At 51.6% G+C, this 26,522-nt stretch overlaps 1 protein-coding gene across 2 annotated transcripts in view; it reads left to right on the top strand.

The window, feature by feature from the left end:
• The window catches only part of SENP7 (SUMO specific peptidase 7), a 1,147,653-nt gene that overhangs the window by 101,709 nt on the left and 1,019,422 nt on the right, over positions 1-26,522 (top strand). For both annotated transcript variants that reach the window (XM_078657763.1, XM_078657764.1), the window contains exon 4: positions 2,701-2,822. In XM_078657763.1, the coding sequence (XP_078513889.1) occupies positions 2,701-2,822 (122 nt within the window). The remainder of the gene's footprint in view (positions 1-2,700; positions 2,823-26,522) is intronic.

Here is a 26,522-nt window from a genome sequence, read left to right on the forward strand (position 1 = left end):
CGCCACGCTAGCTGAGTCATCGCCCCTGGAGGATAGGATCCTAACAGATTATATGGACAAGAAAGCTATTTCACAAACCTATCGAAAGCTAGTCAATAACCAGCCTGACCACACACTAATTCTTCGGGCTAAATGGGAAGCAGACCTGGGAGACATAGAAGACACCGACTGGTTGGGAGCATTAGCATCGGCTCGTGAGGCGGCAATCCCGTGGCGCCTCAAACTGATACAGCTTAAGGTACTACATAGGGTGTATTACTCCCGCCCACTCTTACATAAACTGGGGCGTGCACCAGACCCATTCTGTCTTAGGGATTGTGGACAAGTCGGGACGTTCTATCATAACATATGGGACTGCCCCAAAATACAATCATACTGGGACCAGATCATAACGGAACTATGGGAGGTGGGGGGGGGGGGGGGCGGAGATCCAGCGAGACCCCCGGTGCTGCCTCTTAAATATATGGCCACCTACTGACCTGAACTTAGCTTTGCGGAATTGGGCGACACTGGGCATGACCATAGCTAAGCGGAACATTGCTAGACACTGGGGCTCGGGGACACCGCCAACAATAAATCAATGGGGCAAGGACATGGACATTGCCATGGTGGCCGAAAAAGCGGTATACATTCACAGGGGCTGTCCCAAAAAGTGGTCCAGAATTTGGGGGAAATTGAACGAATCAAAAGGGAATATCTGCGAACCGCCACGCATGACTACAACCCCAGTGGGTAGCCCTTGAATTGACCCTGGTTTCTAGAACTAGGGTTCCACGTGGGACGATATGGGAGGGAGGGCACAGGGGGGGACAAACTTGCGGACATTAAGGACGTGCTGCCCAGCCGGGATTGGACTGGAATGTGTGCTATGATATGTCAACTGTTCTACATATGCATAATTGGAGATGATTGCTGTTTAATGAAATCCCTGATGTTGCTAATTGTACAAGTACGAAATGACAATAAAAATGTTTTATAAAAAATAAAAAATAAAATGATGGAAAATCTTTCATTCTTAATGTCTCTTTCCCGGCGGAACGAGCGGCCCGCCTCCGCTCCTTGACCACATTGGCCTGGGCCTCCAAATCGCTCCAATACTTGGGGGTGTCCCTCACCCCGACGTTTCAGGGGCTCTATCGCGCCAATTTTCCCCCTTTACTCGCTCGCATTCAGGCCGACCTGCTGAAGTGGAAGCCACTCTTCCTATCCTGGCTAGGGCGCATCCACGCCATTAAAATGACGTCTTGCCTAAGCTCCTCTACCTCTTTCAAGTGCTGCCCATCGGTCTGGAGCCTGAGTTTTTTCAGAGGCTCAAGTTCATGATGCTCCGATTTATCTGGCAGGGGGGACGCGCCCGGCTATCCTTCTCTCATTTGCGTCGTCCGCGTTCGGATGGAGGGGTGGGCTTTGCGGATCTCCAATTGTACTACAAGGCAGCCCAACTGCGCGTACTGGTCGAGTGGTCTCAACAAGAATCAGAGAAACATTGGCTCCACATGGACTGCAGCGTGACGGGGCGGACCGTCTGGGACTTGGTTTGGCGCTCTCGCAGAGATAGACCCCCGAACTCTTATCTAAGCACACCCACACACACCACGCTCAAAGTATGGGACACGCTGTCGGGGGATGACAGATGGACTACCTTTCCCTCGCCTTTCTCCCCAATACACCATACGCCCGCCTTTCCCCCTGCTCTCCATGACGGGCCCTTTGATTCCTGGAAACGGGGAGGTTGTTTGGCATTGACTCACCTCTTTCGACATGGCGATCGCCTCTCTGCTCCTGTTCTTCCTATTGGGGGCTCCCCCTGGGTTGCTTAACTTGGCTTCTCTTCAAGGGTCTGGGGACTCTCCCGTCTCAATGTCAGCTACATGCAACTCTTGACTGCCTCCTCTAATTGCTTGTTAATGTCCGCTGATTTGTTTACTCCCCTGCGTGGGTATGCTGGCACTTGATGTGCCTTTCCCTGCACCATTTCCGTAGGTAAACTTCAATAAAGATATTTTTGACAAAAGAAGAAGCAACCAAAAATGCACCAGGATAGGCAGAGATAATGTTTTAAAGTGATAAAAAAGTTTTTTTCAAGAAGAATTTTTTTTTAAAAGAGATTTCTTCTGTGAAAATAATTTCTAGATCCTGCATGGAGATGGACATATTCAGTGTCCATCAATTATTTGAAGATTCCCACGATGGAGAACTAGGCTTGCAAGTAACCATTCTGTACAAGTAAATAACTTTTTATTACCAGATATGATTCAGAAAAGTCTGCTGTGTTTGGACCTCACAATTTTCGAACCCGATAGAGCGTCTTCAAGACTTAATACTGCTGCCTGCCTGTCAACCTCCTACTCTATAGCCTTATTCTGTCCAAAGATATGAAAGAAATCTTTAAGCTCTGGGACCTGAGTATATGTCTTGGTGCATGGAACTCCCTTTCTTTGTCCTCTATCCTTCTAGAGTGTACCAATGTTCTATAACATATGCCAAACATATATTTTTCAGTTTGTACTTTTTCTTACTTGTTTATTAATGTACTCTTAATTTTGGAGTATAGATGCATATTCCATCATCTTTGTAAAGCATACTTTTGCCACTTTAAGTGTGGGTATGTAACTTTAAATAAGTCAAATACAATAAAAGTAAGCGGCTATCATAACTGTTCTCGTCCTTTCCCCTTCCTTCTATGTTTTTCCTGGACAGAAGCACAGAGCATCATCTTATAGCGAATACAATAGGACCAGGAATTATGATTCCTTCGTCTATTACAGCAATAATCGTTGCTTGAGCAGACGCAGCCTCACTCCAACTAATTTCCAAAACAGGTAGGATTTTGACTTAATATATTGGTCAATTGATTTACAGGTGTGACAGAAGTAGTATTTATTTCCTGTGTGTCAAGTGATTGTTTTTAAGGCAAATTTACTTCAGAATGGAATGTTGGTGTTGTCAGCTGTCTTGGAATAACACTGACATCTTCTAGTTGTTGTTTTCTCGAAGGAGATCTCGCTTGTGGGATGGTTTCGCATCCACCCCATATGCACTGTAAGTGGTGTCAATGGAATGTTTACCCCAAAATTATGGGTAGGGTTATTTGGGACATTATTTAGAGTATGACGGTTGCTGGACATATTCCCAAAATTAGCAGATGTTCTATTCACCAAACGTGTGCTTCCCAATTCTATGTAGAGTCGGGGGAAGCACCATGTTTATGAAAGCAGAGCCAGCTCTGGCTCTGTCGGTGGAAAAACAAGACCATTCCAAAAGCGCAGAATACCACCAAGCAGACACTGACGGATCTGCCCTATAAATGGAAATATAAGTATCTAGGCATACGTGTTATAACCCAGGATTTTGGGCCCCACTGCTATTGAATGTTTTTAATAGTTTGGGACCCAAAGCTGTACCAAGCACATGGTCAACCTAAATAATAGTACCAATCTTTAAAAAGGGAAATCGCTCGGAGCCAAGCTGCTGCAGGCAGTCTCATTAATTGACACTACACCAAACATTCTGCTAAGGGCCCTTTACAATAGGATTAAAGATTGGGCAACTGAGAAAGCAATTTTTAGGTCTCACCTGAGCCAGCGCGCATGTGCTGCTCTGCAAGGCTTTAGTAAGGGCATTAAAACTCTGAACACACGATTGTGCGTGTGCTTTTTTTATCTCCCCCTATTGGCCTTTGCATGCCTTTTTCTAAGAAAGAGAGTATGCAATTGGCCCAAGGCGGGTGCATATCCTGCCTTCTCTGGTCCTTAGCCTAGGGTCCTCGGGAGGGAGCATTAATGCCATCTGTTTCCAATTATTGCGTTCGCGTTAATTGGAAACAGATGCCGCGATGGTGGTCAGCCCTGGTCGTGCTGGTTTTTCGCCTGCAGCGGCAAGCACAAGTATGTGCACGTGCGCACCACTCCTGGGCTTGTTTCTTACTGTAATCCTCACAAGTACCAGTTTGGTTCTTCCTCTTCTCTCACCCTTACTGCTGCGCTTCCCTCCGGTCTGGGCTCATGATGCTGATACTCCCAGCAGCTCTCACTTCTCTTTAGCTAATCTCGGCTCACTTGCTTCCCGTCCTGCTCCCACATTTGTGTTGTTTCATCAATAACTGATTCCGGTCTCTTCCTGGCATCACCCCCTTTATCTTGCACAGTTCGGCACACAACGCGACTACCCTGTCCAATCCCCTGCGCCCCTCCCCTGTTAACCCCCACCGACCCAGCAGCAGTTTCTACTTTGTTCTCTGCCTCCCTCCTCCTCAGTCTCGATGTGTGGCGCTCTACTATCTCTTCACCTACTGCTTTCCTTCTGCTCTATTTTAAAGCCCACCCCCTCCTTGTTTCTTCTGTTTGATAGGTTTGCTGTGCATTTTGAGGGCCATAGGAAATAGTAAAAGCTGTTATTTAGAGCCCTTTGAAAGGGTAAACGTGCTGTATTTAGCGCTATAAAAATACACGTTACTATCGCACTATTCATACTCTTAATCTGCACCTTGAAAATGAGTTGTTTTACTCTAGCATTGACCACATCCCTTTCTCTAAACATTGGAACTTCTGGAGCCTCTGAGAACAGCGGGTGGTGGCCCGGACCTGACCTTTTCGGTATTGTCTGTTTCCCATAAACCGATGACTAATCAGATCAGCCTGAAACGCACTGCACACAGCTGCCTTTTCAGTAGAATTTTGGAACCAATAACAATAGTCATTAATGATCAGCCACTATCAGAGGGATACTTGTGCCTTTAGGGGAACTCAAATGAATTGTCTATGCTGATAAAATATTGCTAACAAAGAGTACACCAGCTACTTCTATATTGGCCCAGATGGAGGTCACCACTAATTTCTCCGATTACTTAAATTAGGTGGACTAAAAGCGAGACCATGCCAATAGTACAGAATACCACCAAGCAGACACTTACCTACCTGACCTTTAAATGGAAATTTAAAAGACACACACTTGATGGATGGAATGCAGAACAAATCAAATCATTCAACCCAGTCAAGAAATCTGGTTTAAATCCATCATTCTTTTGCTCACCATTCCAGCCCAGTTTAGACCTGGCCATATGCAAATCAGTCTTGACCCTGTGCCTTATGGGCACAGTCCAGCCGAAGTGCCAAGCCAGGTCTTCACTGGACCGGAAACAAGCATCCTAGGACCGCTTTCGGGGTATCACCCCTCACCACCCAGGATAGCTTGAACCCAGTGGCACGGTGAGCCCGGGACCCACGTCTGGGCATACCCGGCGCACTTAGGGCGAGAAAGCAAAAGACACAATTGATGGACGGTGTTGGACCTAGATTACCCAAGCCTACATATGGTAGCTTGGCACAGTAGTGGTCTACAGCTAACTCAAGGCGTTGGCTAAGTACTTACAAGTCTCACCCACAGTAACACAGTGATGAACCACTAAAATAAAGACACAACACCTCTGTTTGGAAAAATACCGTTACCTTTTATAAAAAATAATATGTCTCTTTGGATTCAAGTTATACAAGATACAACATTAGTTTCTTTCAGGAGAAAACATTCCACTTTTACTTTAAGAAATTACTTTTCACTCCTCAGCTGTGGAAAAAGGACAATAAACCACATTCTTTTGTCAATGGTACAGTAAAGCATAAGGGTAACTCTTTGGTTGGTTAAGAGAATCTCATTAGCTTCACACTCTGTAAGGTTACCTCACATTATTATACAATGACACATTACTCCACCAATAAATCTACTGAAAAGAAGATGCAGACGGTTAGTGTAATACGTTTTTACAGGTTCATTAATAGGTACTTTACCCCACAGCACTTAAGCACTGCCCAACTCAACAGCAAGACCTGAATGTAGATTTTCACTGTATGACCCACCAGTTATGTGCTAAAAGGAAAGACACAATAATATTAGTAAGGTTCCTCTCCCTCTGATTGACAGGCACACCTAGCTGGTAGAGAATCTACTTCTTCACTTATCACTAATCTGTAGGGGATTTTACCCAGGAACCCTGTGGTTCCCTGCACCATTTCCACCTTTCTTTTCTGAGTCAGATATCGGATAAGTTTTATTCTATGTTATTCAGTTCACTAACTCGTTTTCCTCGAGTCAGGTTCCCCTTGACAAGTCAGTCACTTGCGTGGGTCGTAGCCCCACTGTTCTGCTTCATTCACCTGGCTCTGCCGCCTCCCGTTCCCACGCTACCCGGCTTACTTGTGAGGTTGGGGGCGTGTCGCGGGTGTTTCCTCTACACGCGCTGGAGCCCGGTAACAGACGGGTTGAAGGGGGAAGGCAGGGAAGGCTTTCCCGGCTCAGGGCTCCCTACCGAGTCGTCCGTTGTGGCGCTTCTGCCTCCTCTGAGGGGATCGACCTCCTGGAGCTCCGACGCGGCACTCCTCAGCTGGCGCGATGACTTTCCTTCCGCTGGCACTACTCGGCGGAGCATGCGCGGAAGCGCTCGTTCCTCTTCCGCCTCGGCGCACCTGCTCCCAGGAAGGACGCTGTTCTCCACAGGGACGCTGCTCGGTCTCTTCTGGGCCTGCTCGATCCTAGGCCCCTCCTGCCTCGCAAAAGCGTTCAGTCGCTGGTCATGCGCGGAAGCGCCTACCTCTTCGTGTGACGCGGCCGGTGCCCCCGGGGTCCCGACGCCGATCGGAGCAGCGCCACTGCTTCTCCTCAGGCACTTCTCACTCCGGCTTCACAGGAAGGATGTGCACACACGGCGTCCTCGCTCTTCAGGGTGCTAAGGTGCCACAGACGCCCACCTTCACTACAGCTACTCCACGACACCGGTGAGCACAGCGCTGGGTATTGACAAGCAGGAATACCCCCAATTAAGGGTGTTCTGAGTGGTTTTACTGGGGCTCTGAGATAAAAGGATCTTCTTCCTCCAGTAACTCGATTTCCTTGTCAGTAGTTGTTGTCTTGATAGAGGGATCGGTCAAAGGCTGAAGGGGGAACAATCCTCTGAAGTAACTGTCAGCCTCAGTGACAAACTAGCTGCTCTCAGTGTGTCCACCTCCTCTCACCACTGCCTCACTCCTCTACTCTGGGGTCAGCACAAAATGGCTGCTGGTCACTGGCCTTATATAGGGTGGCCTGAGACCTGCAGAAGTCTCTAGTCAATTCTAGAAAGTTCCCTAATGTTATCCTATGGACCTGTCCTCCAGTAGTGTCCGTTATGGCAGTTGGTGGACACCATCTTAGGTTTCTGGAGATCCCTAGATTTTCAAGGGGGCTGACTAGGCCTCACAGGTTATGAGGGAAAAATGGCGTCATCGCCAAGGAACACCTAGCCCCCTGACAGCATTAAAAAATTCCTGATGGACATATGTAAAAATAAAAATAGAAACTCTGGGAGGCTAAGGGGGACAAAAATAAATAATAATGGTTAGAGTCTCTCCAGAAGCAGACAGGTCTAACACGCGTCCCCCCCAGCTGAAAGTGGGGAGAACTACCCAACCCCTTGGGAGTCCTCATCACTAAGGCGGAAATACCTGGATAGACCGTCTGCGTTGGCATGGTCTGCCCCAGGTCGGTGTTCCACCCTAAAGTCCATTCCCTGTAGGGAGATGGACCACCTTAGCAACTTGGGATTCTCCCCCTTCATTTGCATCAGCCAACGAAGGGGGCGATGGTCAGTCTGAACTAGGAAGTGCGAACCAAACAGGTATGGTCGCAGCTTCTTCAGAGCCCAGACCACCGCAAAGGCTTCTCTCTCAATTGTACTCCACCTCCTTTCCCTGGGGAGTAGCCTTCTGGACAGGAAGACCACGGGTTGATCCAAGCCCTCATCATTTAGCTGCGATAACACTGCCCCAATGCCATGTTCTGACGCATCTGTTTGGACAATGAATTCTCTAGCAAAATTAGGGGCCTTGAGAATGGGAGCGGAACACAATGCTTGTTTCAAGGTCATGAAGGCTCGCTGGCAAGCCTCTGTCCAGACTACCCGTCGGGGTTGCTTCTTGGAAGTAAGTTCAGTGAGGGGGGCCACGATAGTGCCATACCCCTTCACGAAGCGACGGTAGTATCCAGTGAGGCCCAGGAAGGCTCGGACCTCTGTTTGAGTCTTGGGGGGCTCCCAGGCGATGATAGCCTCAATCTTTGCCTGGAGGGGCTGCACCGTCCCTCTGCCCACCAAGTGACCTAGGTACACCACCGACCCCTGTCCGATCTGACACTTGCTGGCCTTGATGGTCAAGCCAGCCTGTTGCAGGGCATGAAGAACAGCTTGCAGGTGCTGCAAATGGTCCTCCCAGCTGCTACTGAAGACAGCAATGTCGTCCAGGTATGCAGCAGAAAAAGCTTCCATTCCCGAAAGGACCCTGTTCACCAGCCGCTGAAAAGTGGCAGGGGCATTCTTGAGCCCAAAGGGCATCACACGAAATTGGTAGTGTCCCTCAGGTGTAGAGAAGGCTGACCTTTCCTTCGCCTCCTCGGTAAGGGAAATCTGCCAGTACCCTGAAGTTAGGTCAAAGGTACTTAAGTATTGAGCAGCTCCCAGCCGGTCAATAAGCTCATCCGCCCGTGGGATAGGATGTGCATCAGTTTTAGTCACTGAGTTCAAGCCTCGGTAGTCCACACAGAATCTCAATTCAGGTGTGGTGCCTGGTGGGGCAGCTTTTGGTACCAAAACCACCGGGCTAGACCAAGGGCTACCAGAAGGTTCAATCACCCCTAGCTCCAGCATCTTGGCGACTTCACTTTTGATGTTGGCCTTCACCTTGTCCGACAGCCGGTAGATTTTAGATTTCACAGGTGGGCTGTCTCCTGTGTCCACGTCATGGGTACACAGGTGGGTCCTACCTGGGACAAGGGAGAACAGGGGAGAAAATTGCTCCAGGATCTGGCGGCAATCACTTTGCTGTTCAGAAGTCAGGGATGGCGAGAGAATCACTCCCTCCACTGATCCATCTTTTTCTTTGTACGAGAGAAGATCAGGGAGAGGTTCACTTTCTTCTTCCTCTGCTCCATCGGTCACCAGCATTAAGACAACCTCGGGCCTCTCATTTTTTTTTTTTGGTAAATATATTTTTATTGCAGGAAGTGATTCGAAGTACAACGTTGGCATCTGCTTCATTACGCAATCAAGTGTGGGTGGGACCCATATAATCATTGTACACGGCCATTCAGCCCACAACCCGGAGGTCGGGCGGCGTACGCCATTTTCTGGTATCGTATACCACTCTACGCACATAGTATATTGCAGACAATATAGTTAGTCCCATCTGCTTTTATCCAACTACTCCCAACCTATCCCCCTCCCTCCCTCCGCTTACTCTACCCTCCAGAGGAAGACAGTGTTGTTCATCACTATTCATTGTCCCGATGCCTTAAAAAAAACCAAATCACCCCGCCTCCTCCATCTCCCACCCACCACCCCACTCGTCATCGGTAGATCAACTTTGTTTGTTCCTCTTCTGTTAAATAGGCCGTGAGACTGCCTTGGTGGCGTCGTGCTATGCTATTACGTCGCGTCTGTGGGATCCAGGCTTCCCCCTTCCGTGCTGTCCGTGTCAGTATGAATGCTATGGTCGCGTAGGGCCTGCACTATCGTTTCCCAAGCCTGAGCCGTCTCCAGCGCCCGTTCATCCTGTCTTCGCTTTGCCTGCTGGAATCGCAGCGTGCTTTCACTCCCTGCCCATTTAAGCAGCTCATTGTGCCATTTAGTGTCCGACGGACCAGCTCGCGCCTTCCAGTGTCTGGTAATTTCCCGTTTAGCTAACAGTAATCCCAAATCGATGAATTTACTGGTAATTTTAGTTTTAGGTGTATGTGGAAACCAGTGTAATATCCCCACAGCTGCGTCCATCTGTAACGATCTACCAGTCGCCGCGGTCAGTGTGTCTCCTACGATCGCCCAATAGGAAGTCAGCCCAGAGCAGGACCACAACATGTGCATGAGGTCCGCCCCGGGTGCCCCACACCTAGGGCAGGCTGCCGTCTCCAGACCAAAGTATTGCTGCAGCTTCACCGGAGTCAGGTAGGCTCTATGCAACACATAGAAGTGGACCAACTGGAAGCGTGCGTTCCTCGTCCCCTTCCAAGCTCTCTGCAGCAGCTGGGACCACGTGGACTCCGGAATTTCTCTACCTATGTCCGTCTCCCATTTGGCTTTGAGGGCCGCCAAGGGGGTCAATCTCCCCTCCACCAATCTGGAGTAGAGGCAGGACACCGCCTTCACAGTCCCCGCAGACATCATGACATATTGGCATGCCGTTGACAACTGCGGCTCCTCGTGGCCAGTCTTCCAGTGAGCCTGAATCGCTCTCGTGATTGCGGCGTGGATCAGGAAATCGCCCCTAGGGATGTCGTAGCGGTCCAAAAGGGCCCGGAAGGGCATCAGCCCCCCATCCTCGTAAAGGTCGCCTACCGTCTGTATCCCCATGTCTTCCCAAACACTGAGACGGGACCAGTCCCCGCCGTGGGGCAGTGCGGTGAGCATTCCCAGCGGGATCTCCGGGGCATAAGGCCGCGATCCGCCTAGTTTGCGATGTACTCGGTTCCAGCAGGAACGTACGGTGCGGTCTTCCTGAGTGAGATGTTTCAACTCTAGTGTCTGTTGCAGTGCAATGTACGATAAAACATGCCTAGGTGTGCCACTACCCCGCAGTTCCTCCGGGCCGCGGAACTCACGAGCGACTTCTTGGGTGTAAAACTGCAATTGGGCCGCTAAATAGTATGTCTCAAAGTCCGCGGCCGCCCAACCTCCTTCCGCTCTAGGTCTCAGCAAGGTCTGGAGCGCCACTCTACGCCGGCCTGTGCCCCATAGGAATGACACGAGTATGGAGTCAAGGTTCTTAAAAATAGACCTGGGGATCCACACCGGGAGCGTTCGAAAGAAGTACAGCAATCGGGGCAGTGCCACCATCTTTAATAGTGCTACACGCCCCGCCACCGATAGGGGTAGGGTAGACCAAAAGGACATGCTACCCTTGAGTGCTCGAATGCCCCTGGAGATATTACCCTCCAGTATGTCAGCCGGGCGGTGATAAACATGTACCCCCAGGTACTTAAAACAGGTCGGTTCCCATCTAATTTCTCTATGCATGTCCGGTTGGAGGCCACCATGGCGTACCGGAAACAGGCAGGTCTTAGCCCAATTCACCTGAAGCCCCGACAACTCCCCAAAAGACGTGAGCACCGAGTCCGCTCCCGTCAGGGCCGCATCAGCGTCCTCGAGGAAGAGCAGCAGGTCATCAGCATACAGGGAAATATACTGGGGGCCCAACGGAGATTGTAGACCCCTATAGTGGGCACCTGTGCGGATTGAGATAGCCAGCGGTTCCACCGCTAGGGCAAATAACAATGGGGACAACGAGCAACCTTGTCTCGTGCCCCGCTGTACTGGGTATTGCTGAGACACCAGCGGGCCCGATTTCACTCTGGCCACCGCCGAGGCGTACAACACTCTGGTCCATTGCAGGTATCCCTCTCCCAGCCCAAATCTCTCGAGGACCTTGTGGAGGTAGACCCATTCCAGGCTATCGAAGGCCTTTTCCAGGTCTATTGAAAGAATCATAGGATCGGGAGCATCCTCGTGCCTCGCCTCCAGTAGTCTGAATAATTTTCGAATGTTCATTGTCGTGTTACGTTTGGGGATGAAGCCCGCCTGGTCGGCGTGCACCAGGGAGCCCATGTGTTCAAGTAACCGCTCAGCTAATATGCTGCTCAGGATCTTGTAGTCGACCGTGAGCATTGAGAGTGGTCTATAAGAGGCCGGGTCCGTTCCCTCGCGTCCCGGCTTAAGGAGAGGTACCACCAGCGCTTCCCGCATCGAGCTCGGCAATCGTCCCAAAGATTTCGCTTCCTTGTAGACCTGCAGGAGCTTGGGGGCCAATATATCTGAGTATGCGGAAGAAAATTCCACAGGTAGGCCATCCAGGCCCGGTGTTTTGTTACGCGCCATTCTTTTGATCGCGCCCTTGATCTCACCCAGTTCCACATCGCGCCCCAGGGCCTTCGCCTGTTCCGATTCCAGCGCGGGGATAGGCAGGACCCTCAGGAAGGCATCCGTCGGGGAGGTATCCGGCTGCAGTCGACTACGATATAACTGCTTGTAGTAGTACCAGAAGCAGTGGAGGATTTCAGGCGGAGTACAAACCTCCCTGTCCTCGCCAGTCCTCATCGCCACGATGGGTGAGGAGCGTCTGGTAGGGTTAGCAAGCCAAGCCAACAACGCACTAGATTTGTCGCTTTCCGCTAACGATCTAGATAGGTAAGTCTTATAATCGTAGCTACGTAGCCGCTCAACCTCCACCGCCACCGCCTCTTTAGCCGCCAGGACCCGCTGCTGAAGCTCTGGGCGACCCGGTCGGGAGAGTTCCAGGTCACGGAGGACCTGATCAGCTCTAGTCAGGTCTTCCAGGAGCACGCGGCGCACTCCGACCCTTTGTGTTATACAATAGCCCCTCACCACTACCTTAAAGGCGTCCCATTCCGTGGCTCGCTCCGTCGTCGTACCCTCGTTTATCGTAAAGTAACTTGTTATCCTATTCTCCAGGTCCCCGCGAAACACCTGATCCTCCAGCAGCTCTGGCCGCAGTTTCCAGGTAGGTACACAAGGGGTCCCCTGGAGCCATTTAAGGCCCAGCAATAGCGGATTGTGGTCAGATATCGTTCTCGCTAAATATTCGGATTGTACCGCCGTAGTGGCCACCTCCGCAGATCCCAGGAAGCTGTCTAACCTCACGTGTAACTCGTGCATACCTGAAAAGTGTGAGTAATCCCGAGTAAGCGGGTTATGCGCTCGCCAGATATCCGTTAGACCCCATCTAGTCTGCCAGGACAGTCTACCCTTCGCCGTTCTGTGCGCCGGGGAGTCCGGGAGGGGAGGATGAGATCTATCCAAGTCAACGTCGAGCACCGAGTTAAAGTCCCCACCCAACAGGACAGGTCCCGACAGGTAACGAGCCAAAGAACCCGACAGTGAATTGAGAAAGGCGAGCTGGTCCGTGTTGGGCGCATAAATGCAGCAGATGCTCAAATCTCTGCCCCCAAGCTTCCCTGTTAACGCGACATATCTCCCCTCTGGATCTATAGTGTGGCTATCCACCTGCAGGGGTACTCCCGCCTTTATCCAGATCAGCGCGCCCCTCGCATAAGCTGAGTATGTGGTGCAGTATGTCTGTCCCCGCCATCTACGCTGCAGCGCAAGCCCCTCAGGTTTATTGAGATGCGTTTCTTGTAGCAAAGCGATTTGCACCCCTCTACGCTTCAAATAAGCATGGACCTTATGGCGTCTGGACATGGTGTGCAGGCCCCGCACATTCCAGGTGACGCATTTCAAATTCGAGAGGTCAGCCATTATCCCACAACGCTTTCACCAGTCTCTCCAAGCACAGCACGGCCCAGGGAAATTGCTCAACAACCTCCACAGCGATGACGAGTCCCCCCCTTAACAACTGTAACTCAACTTGTAACCATGAACCCCCGTCCAACCCCCCCAGAACAGGTTCTAAATAGTACCATCTAGTCCCCATCCAAACTGCAGGTTCCAAAACCTCCCTTCCCGCTATCCTACCGGTAGCCACCGTAGGCGTGCCTTAAGGGCAATGTGGGGGACCGAGCGTCGACGCGGGATCCCTCTGCAGGCCGCGGCGCGGCCGAACCCCACAGCAATAGAACATGTAGAAGGAAGTCCCAGCAACCCCCCCTCACAATCAGTGAACGAAACATTTACCCTCCTGTGTCCCCCGATTCCCACGCAACCCCCTCTCTCCCTTCATTTCCCCGACCAGAACCTCCTCACCCCATATTATCATTGTTCATCCAGCAGTCCTTCAGCTGTATCGGGGGTAACCGCCGGAAGTCGCACACTGTCCGTCTCGGAGCCTTCTGTGTCCGATTGGCCACCACTCTCCCCCGGTTCAGAATGAGCTGTCCGATGTTCCATCGAAGGGCCAGATAAGCTAGAAACCATCTCCAACGCACCACGTCGTTCTGCTGCAGTCTCCACCGTGGACGGTCTAGTAGTTCTACCTCTCCGGTGTCTGAGTCTTTTAGGCCTCCTCCGCAACTCATCCTCCAACGTGGCTTGAGAGGAAGTTCCGAAGCCATCTTTGCCCGCTCTGTACAGTTCCAGCCAACCACACACCTCGTCTGGGGTGTCGAAGAACTTGGTGGAGCCATCCACGATGATACGAAGCCGCGCCGGAAACAACAGGGAGTACTGGATGCCCTCTGCTCGCAGTTCCCGCTTGATGGCCAGAAATGATGATCGACGCCTTTGCGTGTCATAGGTATAGTCCGGAAAGATGTTAACTCGGCTGTTGTCCACCTGATAAGGACCTTTCTGTCTGGCAGCTTGGAGTATAAGGTCTCTGTCTCGGAAATGGAGCAGCCTCGCCACCACCGGGCGGGGAGGCCCGCCCTGGAGGGGGGGCCTGGCCGGCACTCTGTGCGCCCTCTCCAATGTGTAGAAGGGGGACAGCCCCTCCTGCACCACCGTCGTCCGTAGCCAATGTTCTAGGTACGCCACCATGTCCCCTCCCTCAATTTTTTCGGGAAGGCCAACTACGCGAATGTTATTTCTTCTGTTTCTCCCTTCCGCATCTTCCGCACGCTTCTCCAGTGCCGCTATGCGGGTCAGGGCGTCCTTCATCGTGGCGTCCAGGACTTTTTGTGCCGGTTCCAAATGTTTCATCGATCCCTCAACTTCTTTCACTCGGTCAGATAGCTTGCCATGATCTGCACGCAGCAGACCCAATCCTGTCGCCACCTGCGCGATATCTTCCCGTAGGGCTGATCTGGTTTCTGTGATTGCCAATAGGATTTTGTCCAGTTGTGCCTGAATATGGGGGCTCCCTGAATTTTCTGCTTGCGATCGTTCCTCGTTGTCCGGCGGTTCTGCGTCCGACGCCGTCTGGGCGCCCCCCTTCGGGCCTCTCGGTTTTCCCATGGCGATAGGTGCCTGTTGGTCAAGTGTACCCTAAGCGGGCCAATCAAGGCCGTGCCGTGGTCGCTCGTCTCGTTGCTGCCTCCAGTGGGCACCCTTCAGCCCAGTAGGCCGGTAGGTGGTGTTCCGGGCGGCCGCCCACCGTTGGACCGGATCAGGTCCCCGGGAAGTCAATAGGGGGCCTTACACTGTCCCCCTCCGTTGCGGAAGCTCGTGCCCACTGTCGCAGGTGAGGGTGAGGCAGGCCGCAGGAGTAACGCGCCCTCCGCAGTGCTCCGGGGTCGTTTCACTGGGCCTCAGCCACTCCCAAGGTCCCCTTCGGTCCGCAGTATTCCAGTTCTCATGCGGGGCCCGGCGGAGGCCTCCTCTTTATGCTGACAGAGGTCAGTGTCCGATTCCCAGGGTGCGTCCCCCGGCGCCCCCCCTAGGCCAGCAGGTCGCCGTAGTGGTCCTCGCGTTTCTCCTTTCCCCCTGGCGTGGAGGGTGAGCTCACCCGAGGGCTCTCCCCAGTAATCACTTTTCCCCCGTCGGCCGCCTCTTAGTGCCCTATCACGGGGCTCAATGGGAGCAGAGTCGCCATGGTCGGGGGGCCCAGGGGCGTCCCACAACGTCCCTCGCCGGTTCCTCAGCGCCACTCAGGGATCTCCGAGGCAAGCGCCCCGGTCACCGCCGTCGGCTCCCGCCTCGGCGCACACCAGGCAGCGATCGGGTCACGCCGCCCCTCCCCCGCACCTCTACCTTATCGCCGGTCACCGCTTCAGGGTCCCGGCATGGGATCCTCCAGAAACCGGGCACAGGCAGACGTCTCAGCAGGGGGAAGAGACACTCGGGTCTGCAGGGCTGTCGCACGGAGCAGGGTCCCGGCCGTCCTCAGTGCGGTGTCGACGCCATCTTGGGCTCCTCCTCGCTGCCTCCGTTCTTCGGCGCCGCCCGCCGCCCCGGGTCTCCTCGGGCCACCGCGAGCTTAGGTGGTCAAGCGGGCAACAAGAGTGTCCAGGGGGGGTTACAGAAACACGGGAAGCCCCTCTATATCAGGATTAATGGGAGTTCGGCCGCAGAGCCGAGACGCTAGGCGACCTCCGCCATCGGCGTCCAAGCCACGCCCCCAACCTCGGGCCTCTCATGATGTGGCTTGAGACGATTGGCATGCAGCACCCTGAGGGGCTGCCTCGGGGTCTTAAGATCCACCAAATAGGTGGACTTCCCCTTTTTTCTCCAAAACCTCAAAGGGGCCTGTCCAACTGTCCTGGAGGGCATTTAGCTCTCCAGTTTCCATTACCCACACTTTCTGTCCAGGCTCCAGTTCCACTGGGTGAGCGTTGTGGTCATACCACTCTTTCATAACTGCTTGGCTGGCCTCCAAGTTGTCTGAAGCCTGCTTCCACAACTTAGCCATTTGGCTCCGGAAGGCCAGCATGTAGCTCACCACGTCCTGGGGAAGCTTCCTGGGAGTCTGTTCCCATCCGTCTTTCACCAGGCTGAGAGGTCCCCTTACAGGGTGCCCGTACAAAAGTTCGAAGGGGCTGAAGCCCACTCCCTTCTGTGGCACTTCCCTGTAGGAAAACAAGAGACAGGGTAGGAGGATGTCCCATTTCCTCCGTAGGCTCTCAGGTAGACTCCGTATCATACCTTTCAAGGTTTTGTTAAACCTTTCCACAAGACCATTGGTTTGTGGGTGATAGGGAGTGGTAAACCGATAGGTAACGCCGCACTCCTTCCACATGGCCCGCATGTATGCTGAAAGGAAGTTAGTCCCCCTGTCGGAAATGACCTCCTTGGGGAAACCCACTCTGGTGAAGATCCCCATCAGGGCCCTTGCCACTGCAGGTGCAGTGATGGTCCTCAGAGGTATTGCCTCTGGGTACCGGGTGGCATGATCCACCAAAACCAGTATGAACCGGTGTCCAGCTGAAGTTGGTGGATCCAATGGCCCTACAATGTCGATGCCCACCCTCTCAAAGGGGGTGCTAACGACAGGTAGTGGTTCCAGGGGAGCTTTTAGCTTCACCCCAGTTTTCCCACTGGCTTGGCAAGACACACACGTCCGACAATATGTATCCGACGCCACTTTCATTCGAGGCCAGTAGAAATGGGGGACAAGCCGGGCAAAGGTCTTGTCCTGTCCTAGGTGTCCTGCCAATGGTATCTCATGAGCCAGTTCCAGTAGAAAGGCTCTAAAGCATTGAGGGACCACCAAGGCTCTGGCTGAACCGTGGCCAGGTGCCTTGGGCTCACTGTAGAGGAGTCCATCCTCCCAGTAAATCTGGTAGCTCCCTTCAATGTTTCCCGCTGCCTGGGCGTTGGCCTGTTGCCGCAGCCCCTCGAGAGTAGGACACTCTTTCTGAGCTTTGCAGAACTCTTCCCGGGAAGGACCTCCCTCCACATGCCATTCAGTTGGGATGGGTAGGTTTTCCAGGGAAGCAACATTCTCCCCGGTGGACTCCAGATCCACCTCCGCAGGTGGTCCAGCTGTCTCACTAGGTGGAGATGTCGAGGCAGGGTCCTCCGGCCTCCTGTCCTTCTCCTCTCTGGCAGCCGGCTGGGCCATTGTTCCAGGCTCCAGCGTCAATGAACTCCCCCTTCGGGCAGTCGCGGACCTTGTGCTGACACAAGTCCAGTCAGGGGGTCCCAGCATCTCAGAGTGAGTCTGGTACTCCACCCTCCTCCAAGCATTGTGCTCCATATCATTCCCTAACAGGCAGTCAACAGGCACGGCAGGGCTTACGGCAACTCGAAGTGGACCTGCAACCCCTCCCCACTCAAAGGGAACCTCAGCCACAGGGTAGTGGCCCAATCTGCCGTCAGCCATTACGGCGGGATGGAGTACATCTGGGATGACCTGCTCTGGAGACACCAGCTGACTCCTTACCATAGTCATGCTGGCTCCTGTGTCTCTCAGAGCCTCCCCTCTACGGCCATTGATGGTGACCCACTGCTCATACTTAGTAGTATTAGAGGGCAGCTGGGTCTTGGGAACCATCTCCTTATCTCCCAGGGACACTAAGGTGACACCCGCCCGCTCCCCTCCATTAACCAAAGGTATCTCCTCCCCGAGCACTACACTAGTGATTCCCGGGGCTTTTCCTCCAGTGGGAGGGGGTGGTCTTTTTGGGCATCTCACATCTCCTTTATAGTGTCCCACACCACCACACTCAAAACAATGAACAACCCTTGGCTGCTGGCTTTGGCCAGGGGTAGGGTTGCGAGGGGGGTTACTCTTGGGGATGAATCCTCTGCCCCTTCCTTGCGAAGTATTTTGTGGCCCTTTTGAGAACTCCCTCTTAGTTTCCCCTCCCTCTTTCCTCTGGGGGGCGCCCTGTCCTTGCTTCTGGGAATTCCCTCCAGTCCCCTTAGTCGACACCCGAGTACTAACCCAGATGTCTGCCTCCTCAGCAAGCTTCCTGGGGCTGGTCAGCTTGCTGTCCACCAGATGCTGTCTTAGTTCGGGAAGACACTTCTCGAGTAGGTGTTCCTTGAGTATGAGGTCATATAGTCCCTCATAGTCTCCTACTTCGCTGCCTCTTACCCAACCCTCCAGGGCCTTCCTGGAGTAGTCCAAGAAATCTACCCAGTTTTGCGTGCCCAGATTGTAGCTGCCCCGGAACTTTTGCCTATATTTCTCAGGGGTCAACCCAAACTTCTTGAGCAGCGCTGATTTCATAGCCGGATAGTAGGTCTGTTAACTCTGGTCAAGAGCCAACAAAGTATCCCTGCCAGTGGGGGGCATGTATTTGTATAACCCACCTCCCCAGTGGACTTCCAGAATCCCATGGGCCCTTAGCGAGACCTCGTAGGCGGCTAGCCACTTAGCAATGTCGTCACTGGGTACATAACAAGCCATAATATCTTTTGGTAGGTACGGTCTAGGTTCTTTGATGTTGGTCTGGGTATCGCTGCCACCATTCTCTGATTTGGGGGATCCTCGGTTTAGGGCTTGTAAATCCATCTCTTTGATGGTTCGCTCATGAGCCAACCTCCTATCCTCCCTTTCCATGTCCATCCTGGCTAGTTCTATTTTCAACCTCCTCTCCTCCCTCCTATCTTCCAGCTCGGCTTCGGTTAAGCCCCTGTCTGAAACGCTGCTGCTTGCCCTTGAAGGTAGCCTGGGACCTGTCAGAAGATTCCCTCTCCCCATTTGGTTCAGCAATGCAGCCTCAGTAACAGTGTCCCCATCACCCACTTCCGTTTCTGGTTCCTCCCTTAGACGAGCTTCTAACCATGCCCTTATGCTTGTCAGCAACTCTCCTTTCTTGGCACCTTTATTAAAAAATACCCCGTTCTGCTGACACCAATCCCTGAGTTGGGCCACAGTATTGGCTTCCAGCTCTTTAAGATTCACCTCCAGCTTTGCCATGGTATAAAATTACTCACAGGAGAAAACCACGAAGTGACCTGAGGTTAACCTCCACCCACCTCCAGAAATAAATTTAGAAAAAACAAAAATTAGATTAGGAGGGCCGCAGGGAGAAAACTCCAGGTGGGGTCCCGTGGTTGGCACTGCGTTACTACTAAGTGAGTGTAAGCACAAATCCGTGATCCCACCGCTGAAACACCAATTATGTTGGACCTAGATTACCCAAGCCTACATATGGTAGCTTGGCACAGTAGTGGTCTACAGCTAACTCAAGGCGTTGGCTAAGTACTTACAAGTCTCACCCACAGTAACACAGTGATGAACCACTAAAATAAAGACACAACACCTCTGTTTGGAAAAATACCGTTACCTTTTATAAAAAATAATATGTCTCTTTGGATTCAAGTTATACAAGATACAACATTAGTTTCTTTCAGGAGAAAACATTCCACTTTTACTTTAAGAAATTACTTTTCACTCCTCAGCTGTGGAAAAAGGACAATAAACCACATTCTTTTGTCAATGGTACAGTAAAGCATAAGGGTAACTCTTTGGTTGGTTAAGAGAATCTCATTAGCTTCACACTCTGTAAGGTTACCTCACATTATTATACAATGACACATTACTCCACCAATAAATCTACTGAAAAGAAGATGCAGACGGTTAGTGTAATACGTTTTTACAGGTTCATTAATAGGTACTTTACCCCACAGCACTTAAGCACTGCCCAACTCAACAGCAAGACCTGAATGTAGATTTTCACTGTATGACCCACCAGTTATGTGCTAAAAGGAAAGACACAATAATATTAGTAAGGTTCCTCTCCCTCTGATTGACAGGCACACCTAGCTGGTAGAGAATCTACTTCTTCACTTATCACTAATCTGTAGGGGATTTTACCCAGGAACCCTGTGGTTCCCTGCACCATTTCCACCTTTCTTTTCTGAGTCAGATATCGGATAAGTTTTATTCTATGTTATTCAGTTCACTAACTCGTTTTCCTCGAGTCAGGTTCCCCTTGACAAGTCAGTCACTTGCGTGGGTCGTAGCCCCACTGTTCTGCTTCATTCACCTGGCTCTGCCGCCTCCCGTTCCCACGCTACCCGGCTTACTTGTGAGGTTGGGGGCGTGTCGCGGGTGTTTCCTCTACACGCGCTGGAGCCCGGTAACAGACGGGTTGAAGGGGGAAGGCAGGGAAGGCTTTCCCGGCTCAGGGCTCCCTACCGAGTCGTCCGTTGTGGCGCTTCTGCCTCCTCTGAGGGGATCGACCTCCTGGAGCTCCGACGCGGCACTCCTCAGCTGGCGCGATGACTTTCCTTCCGCTGGCACTACTCGGCGGAGCATGCGCGGAAGCGCTCGTTCCTCTTCCGCCTCGGCGCACCTGCTCCCAGGAAGGACGCTGTTCTCCACAGGGACGCTGCTCGGTCTCTTCTGGGCCTGCTCGATCCTAGGCCCCTCCTGCCTCGCAAAAGCGTTCAGTCGCTGGTCATGCGCGGAAGCGCCTACCTCTTCGTGTGACGCGGCCGGTGCCCCCGGGGTCCCGACGCCGATCGGAGCAGCGCCACTGCTTCTCCTCAGGCACTTCTCACTCCGGCTTCACAGGAAGGATGTGCACACACGGCGTCCTCGCTCTTCAGGGTGCTAAGGTGCCACAGACGCCCACCTTCACTACAGCTACTCCACGACACCGGTGAGCACAGCGCTGGGTATTGACAAGCAGGAATACCCCCAATTAAGGGTGTTCTGAGTGGTTTTACTGGGGCTCTGAGATAAAAGGATCTTCTTCCTCCAGTAACTCGATTTCCTTGTCAGTAGTTGTTGTCTTGATAGAGGGATCGGTCAAAGGCTGAAGGGGGAACAATCCTCTGAAGTAACTGTCAGCCTCAGTGACAAACTAGCTGCTCTCAGTGTGTCCACCTCCTCTCACCACTGCCTCACTCCTCTACTCTGGGGTCAGCACAAAATGGCTGCTGGTCACTGGCCTTATATAGGGTGGCCTGAGACCTGCAGAAGTCTCTAGTCAATTCTAGAAAGTTCCCTAATGTTATCCTATGGACCTGTCCTCCAGTAGTGTCCGTTATGGCAGTTGGTGGACACCATCTTAGGTTTCTGGAGATCCCTAGATTTTCAAGGGGGCTGACTAGGCCTCACAGGTTATGAGGGAAAAATGGCGTCATCGCCAAGGAACACCTAGCCCCCTGACAGCATTAAAAAATTCCTGATGGACATATGTAAAAATAAAAATAGAAACTCTGGGAGGCTAAGGGGGACAAAAATAAATAATAATGGTTAGAGTCTCTCCAGAAGCAGACAGGTCTAACAGACGGAATGCAGAATAAATCAAAACATTCACCCCAGTCAAGAGATCTGGGTTAAATCCTTCATTCTTTTGCTCACCATGCCACCCCATTTTAGACTTGGCCATATGCAAATCAGGCTTGACCCTGTCCCTCATGGGAACAGTCCAGCCTGAATTGCCAAGCCAGGTCATCCCTGGACCAGAAACAAGCATCCTAGGACCGTTTTCGGGGTTTCACCCCTCATCAGCCAGGATGGCTTGAATCCAGTGGCACAGTGAGCCCGGGACCAACGTCTGGGCATATCCGGCTCACTTAGGACGAGAAAGCAAAAGACACACAATTGAAATGGAAATGTAAGTGTCTAGGCATTCTTGTTAGTGCAATGCTGCTCCAATTTAGAACAGAGTTGAAGATGCATCTCTTTAATGATTACTAAATATCAATGCATTGGAGTCCACAAACCAACTACCTCACCTATCAGTCGTTCACTTATGCTGGACTTTGACCATGCACAGTTCTCCACTGTCTTTGTGGTAGGTTTGTGCTATAGAAATACCATGCACATACATACCTACATATATACTGTCACAGATTCAAGATAGCACACTTTACCTTTGGGCACTAATATCGACAGTGTTAAAAGAGTTCTGACTTTGCTGAAGTTACTTGACCATTTCGCTTGCATTTTCAGGCTTTTGTGAAACCAGTAACAGCTAGTGTTATGCTTCTTCTTTTCTCCTATTCTGCTTTTTCCCTCTTTCTACGTGCCACCCATGTTTGCCGATGTGTTCCTCTTTTAACATTTCATATCCAAATCCAGTTGTGCAAGGAAACGATGTCCCTACCTAAAACTGCAGGGTCCGAACCTCGCAGTGGCTGTAGAAAACATATTTGTAATGGACCCGCACAAGGTGTGCCTTTGGTGTTTGGGGTCTGAGCATGTCTCCATGTCATGCTAAGAGTGTGCTCTTAGGTATCCAAAGGCGATTCGGGACTGTAAAACAAAGCAGTAAGTTGCTGAATAAAGGAGGAAGTCACAGACCTCACGTAAGTCCAGCTTCAAGCTCAGCGTGAACCTGCTCTTGTTTTCTAGGCCGATCCCACAACCGGTCTTATTTGCATTCAGAGTTTAACTATGAAGACTCAGTAGGATACCACTCTGTATTGCCACTCTCTATCTAAAGAGAAGTCATGAGGACGTCAAAGTGCTACTCAATCTTGCCCCCTCGATCGAAGAGCGGATTCTACAATTTTTATTTTCTAGAGTTTTGTATAGTGCAAACTTCACCTGAATCTGGTATCAGAGCACTTTACATAGCACCAGTTGCATTACATGAGGACGCACTCATTTTTGTTAGGAACGGGGAGATTCAGTGATTTGTCCAGAATCACCGGATGTTCAGCGTTCTTGCAGAGACTCAAACCCAGTTCCCCAGATTCAAGGTTGACCGCCCTAGCCGTTAGGCCAACTCCTCTCCCCAATTGGGTACCCCAGGCCGTCTGCGACTTTGCAACAGGTCGAGACCTTGAAAGAGACCATGTTTCATATTTTTGGCACTCTTCCAGCTTCCTCTGGTGTGCCTTTGAACTCAAACAATTTGCTGCAGGGGCCTCGAGTTGGGTTACCACTGGCGGATTGTGTTCTGCACCATCTGAGCGCCTAGGATCCATCTTGGATTCTGCATCTACTTTGGTGCCCACTTCTTTCCTTGCTACAATACTTGCACCGGCCTCTTTTATTAAAGCAGATCCATACGTCTTCGGCACAGAAGGGGGATCCAGTGCTAATTCCAATGTCTGACACCAAGCCAAATCTGTATCTATCCCGAATGAGGTCGACTTCACTCAAGTGCACCTGATTCCTGTACAGTCTGATTCAGACGATATACTTCACTGCCACAGTGCCATCCTTAGGCTTCATAATCTTTTTGGTTCTGATTCTGGCCAGAGTTTGCCACCTCCCTGAGATGACGGTGATGATGATGGGTATTCTTTACCCCCACATTATTATGACAGTTTATACATGGATTTTCTGGAATCCGTGGACTTTATATTTCCCCTGATAAGGGGTAGATTTCCTCCTTTGAGCCGCTAACGTATAATGGTGCTTTTTTGCTGTAGTAATTTGATGTGCTGCTTGAGGTCCTGACCCTCTAATCGCTTTCCTTCTGAAGTTGAGACACATATCCTTAAAGCAGTTCGGCAACCTAGGGCTGCTTCTTCTGATCCCTTCCTCCAATTCAACAATGCTCTAACTGATACTTGTAAGGGACCTTTCTTTAAGTCTTGTGTTTGCCTATAGATGAATAGGCATGTGTCCAAATGCCATGAACTGGCACCTGGGGTCCCTGATTTGCTTACACAGCAATCCCACCCCAGAAAATTTGGCGGTTCAAGCTTTCATTAGCAAGGTGCATCATAACTGATTCCTCACAAACCCATAGGCAAGGAGTCAAAAAGGATTGAGGTGTGCAGAAAATGGATGTTCTCTTCAGCCAGGCTAGCCTTGAGGTCAGTCAACACAGTATGCCTATTAGGCAGATCTAAGCACTTCCTTTGGGGCTTGGCCAGCGAGATCTTGCTGGCAGTCCTGGAAGAATTTAGGGCCTCACTGGCACAAACTATTCAAGATTAGGGGGGCTGGCTAGCCGAGCCACGGAATGGCCGCTTTGTAAGCAAGCGCTGCTGGCCAGGAACAAATCTTTCCATAATCCTGCAACCGGAGGGCTGAAACAGCGCAGTACTTGCCCCCTGGGGTGACTCCGACGCAAGCATCGACACCTTTGCGGTCTGAGGGGTGCCTGATTTGCCGGCGCTGCTGGCAATCGAACTTTTCAGCGGGGAGCCCCTCGGAGCTTGACACCTGTGGCGGCCGGGCTGAACTGGCAATCGAGCCCGCGGCTTGAAGGTCGGTAGGAGGAGAAACGGTAAATTGGTGGCGGTGGATGTCCATACAAAGCTCCCTGCAGGCATAGAGGACACGGGTATACCTCTGCGAGACAGCTGCCCACTAATGCGACCCGCTGGGTCTAGCCTTACAAGGCCGCAACCGCCATTTTGAGTATCGACTGAGAGGAGGACAGTGGCGGCTGGAGGTGCCCAAGTGCTCGTACATCATTAGAGGAGCTCGGAAACAGGGGGCAGGAGCAGTGGCTGTCCACACCGGCCACCCGCAGGTACATGGGGCATAGTGGCATCATTGAAAGGTAACAGCCCACAAAAGAGACAAAGCAAGGCGTGCCTCGGGAGGCCCCCGGCCACCATTTTCTTTATAACCTGAGGTGGATGCCTAGTAGGGAAGAAAACGGAGACAGATGGTGTGATTTGGGGACCTGATTGGCACCAAATAGCCAAGAAGCGTGGGGGGCAGGCCGGGAGCAGTACATGAACCACAGCTCCACCTAAACAGACTGGGCCACATCATCAGCGCTATTACTGGGAGTTGCTGGGGTGCATGAAGGTGAGCTGTGAGGCGTATACACTTGCTGGTGACAAGGGATGGTCGATTGTGCCACTGTACTAGACGGCCACGTGAAGCATCCAACACGGAAAGTTTGCTGTACTGCATCACGCCTCTGTCCCCCACTGTGAAAGTGCCTGGGCTGTGAAGGGTGGTTGTCGTTGGGGGACCCCGACTCACTCTGTGCATGACAGGCCCTGCTGCCCGCGCTGAGGAAGGAGTGCAGTGTGTGTTGTGCTGGTGCTACTGGAACTGAGATTGCGCCAGTGAAGCCCACGCCAGTTAACATGCTGCAATTTCTTTGTTAATGGTGCACGATTGGGCTTGGCGCAGTACGCTGCTGATATGGAAGTGCCCAGAAATCTGAAGCTTGACTGGACCTGTTGTTGTTAAGTTGTCTGTTTGGAAAAGGGGCCTACGAGAGCTGATTTGTGTGCCCTGAGTTGCCTACTGATTGCCACCAACATGGGTAAGCCTGACACTAAATAGCCCAAGCTGAATTCTGAGAACAAACGGTCCACAAGAAACACGGAACCAGATCTGGACGCCCAGAGTGACTCACAACATGGCTCCCAGGCAGAAGATCGTGGTGAAGAGCTGCGAACAATGATGCTGGAAATGCGCTTCCGCTTGCGGAACATCGACACAAAGCTAGAAACCCTGACTGAGCAGTTGCACTCCGTGAAGAAGCAGGTGAATACCCATGAGACCAAACTAGATAGTCTGGAGAACAGACACACAGAATTCCACGAATTCCAGGTGAAAACCAGGGAGCAATTGTTGAATATGGATAAACTGCTGGGTATTATTAGGGCCAAGAACGATGATTTGGAGGAGAGGTCTAGAAGCAATACTCTCCGCATTACTGGAATTCCAGAGACCACCGCTATTTCCAAAATGGAGGTATTCGTGTCAGATCTTTTGCACGAGCTGTTTGATCCTCACTTGTCATCAGTTTTCGTAATTGAAAGAGCATACAGGTCCCTGGGGCCAAAACCACCTACTGGTGGGACACCGAGGGCAATCCTGGCTAAACTATTGAACTACCAAGACAGGGACCTTATTTTGCGACTTGGGAGAGAAAAGGGCCAAATCGTTCATAAAGGAAATACCATCTCCTTCTACCCGGACTTTACTCCAGTGGTGCAGGCGGCACGCAGGGAATTCCTCCCGGCCAAGTGCATTCTCATGCAGGAGCAGATCCCCTACTTCCTGCTATACCCTGCTAAACTCAAGGTGTCGCACGATAGCACGGCCCATTATTTTACAGATGCAAAATCTGCCCTCAAGTTCGCCAAGCATATTGGCAGCGTGTTCTCTAGTGGCTCCAATTCTAATGGAGCCACTAGGGAACACGCGGGAGGCCGGCTCAGTGACAATGACTGATTTAGTATATAAACCCTGCTCTATTTTGCTTGTAACAGAAGGGTGGTATGTTGTGCAGTTATTATATATGTTGGACGAAGAATGTCCTATGCTATGCTTTGTGCCCTGCTGGCCCTGCGGAACTAGAAGTCGGAGTGTGACAGCCCC

The sequence above is a fragment of the Lissotriton helveticus genome, chromosome 8, assembly GCF_964261635.1.
Source record: "Lissotriton helveticus chromosome 8, aLisHel1.1, whole genome shotgun sequence".
Lineage (NCBI taxonomy): Eukaryota > Metazoa > Chordata > Amphibia > Caudata > Salamandridae > Lissotriton > Lissotriton helveticus.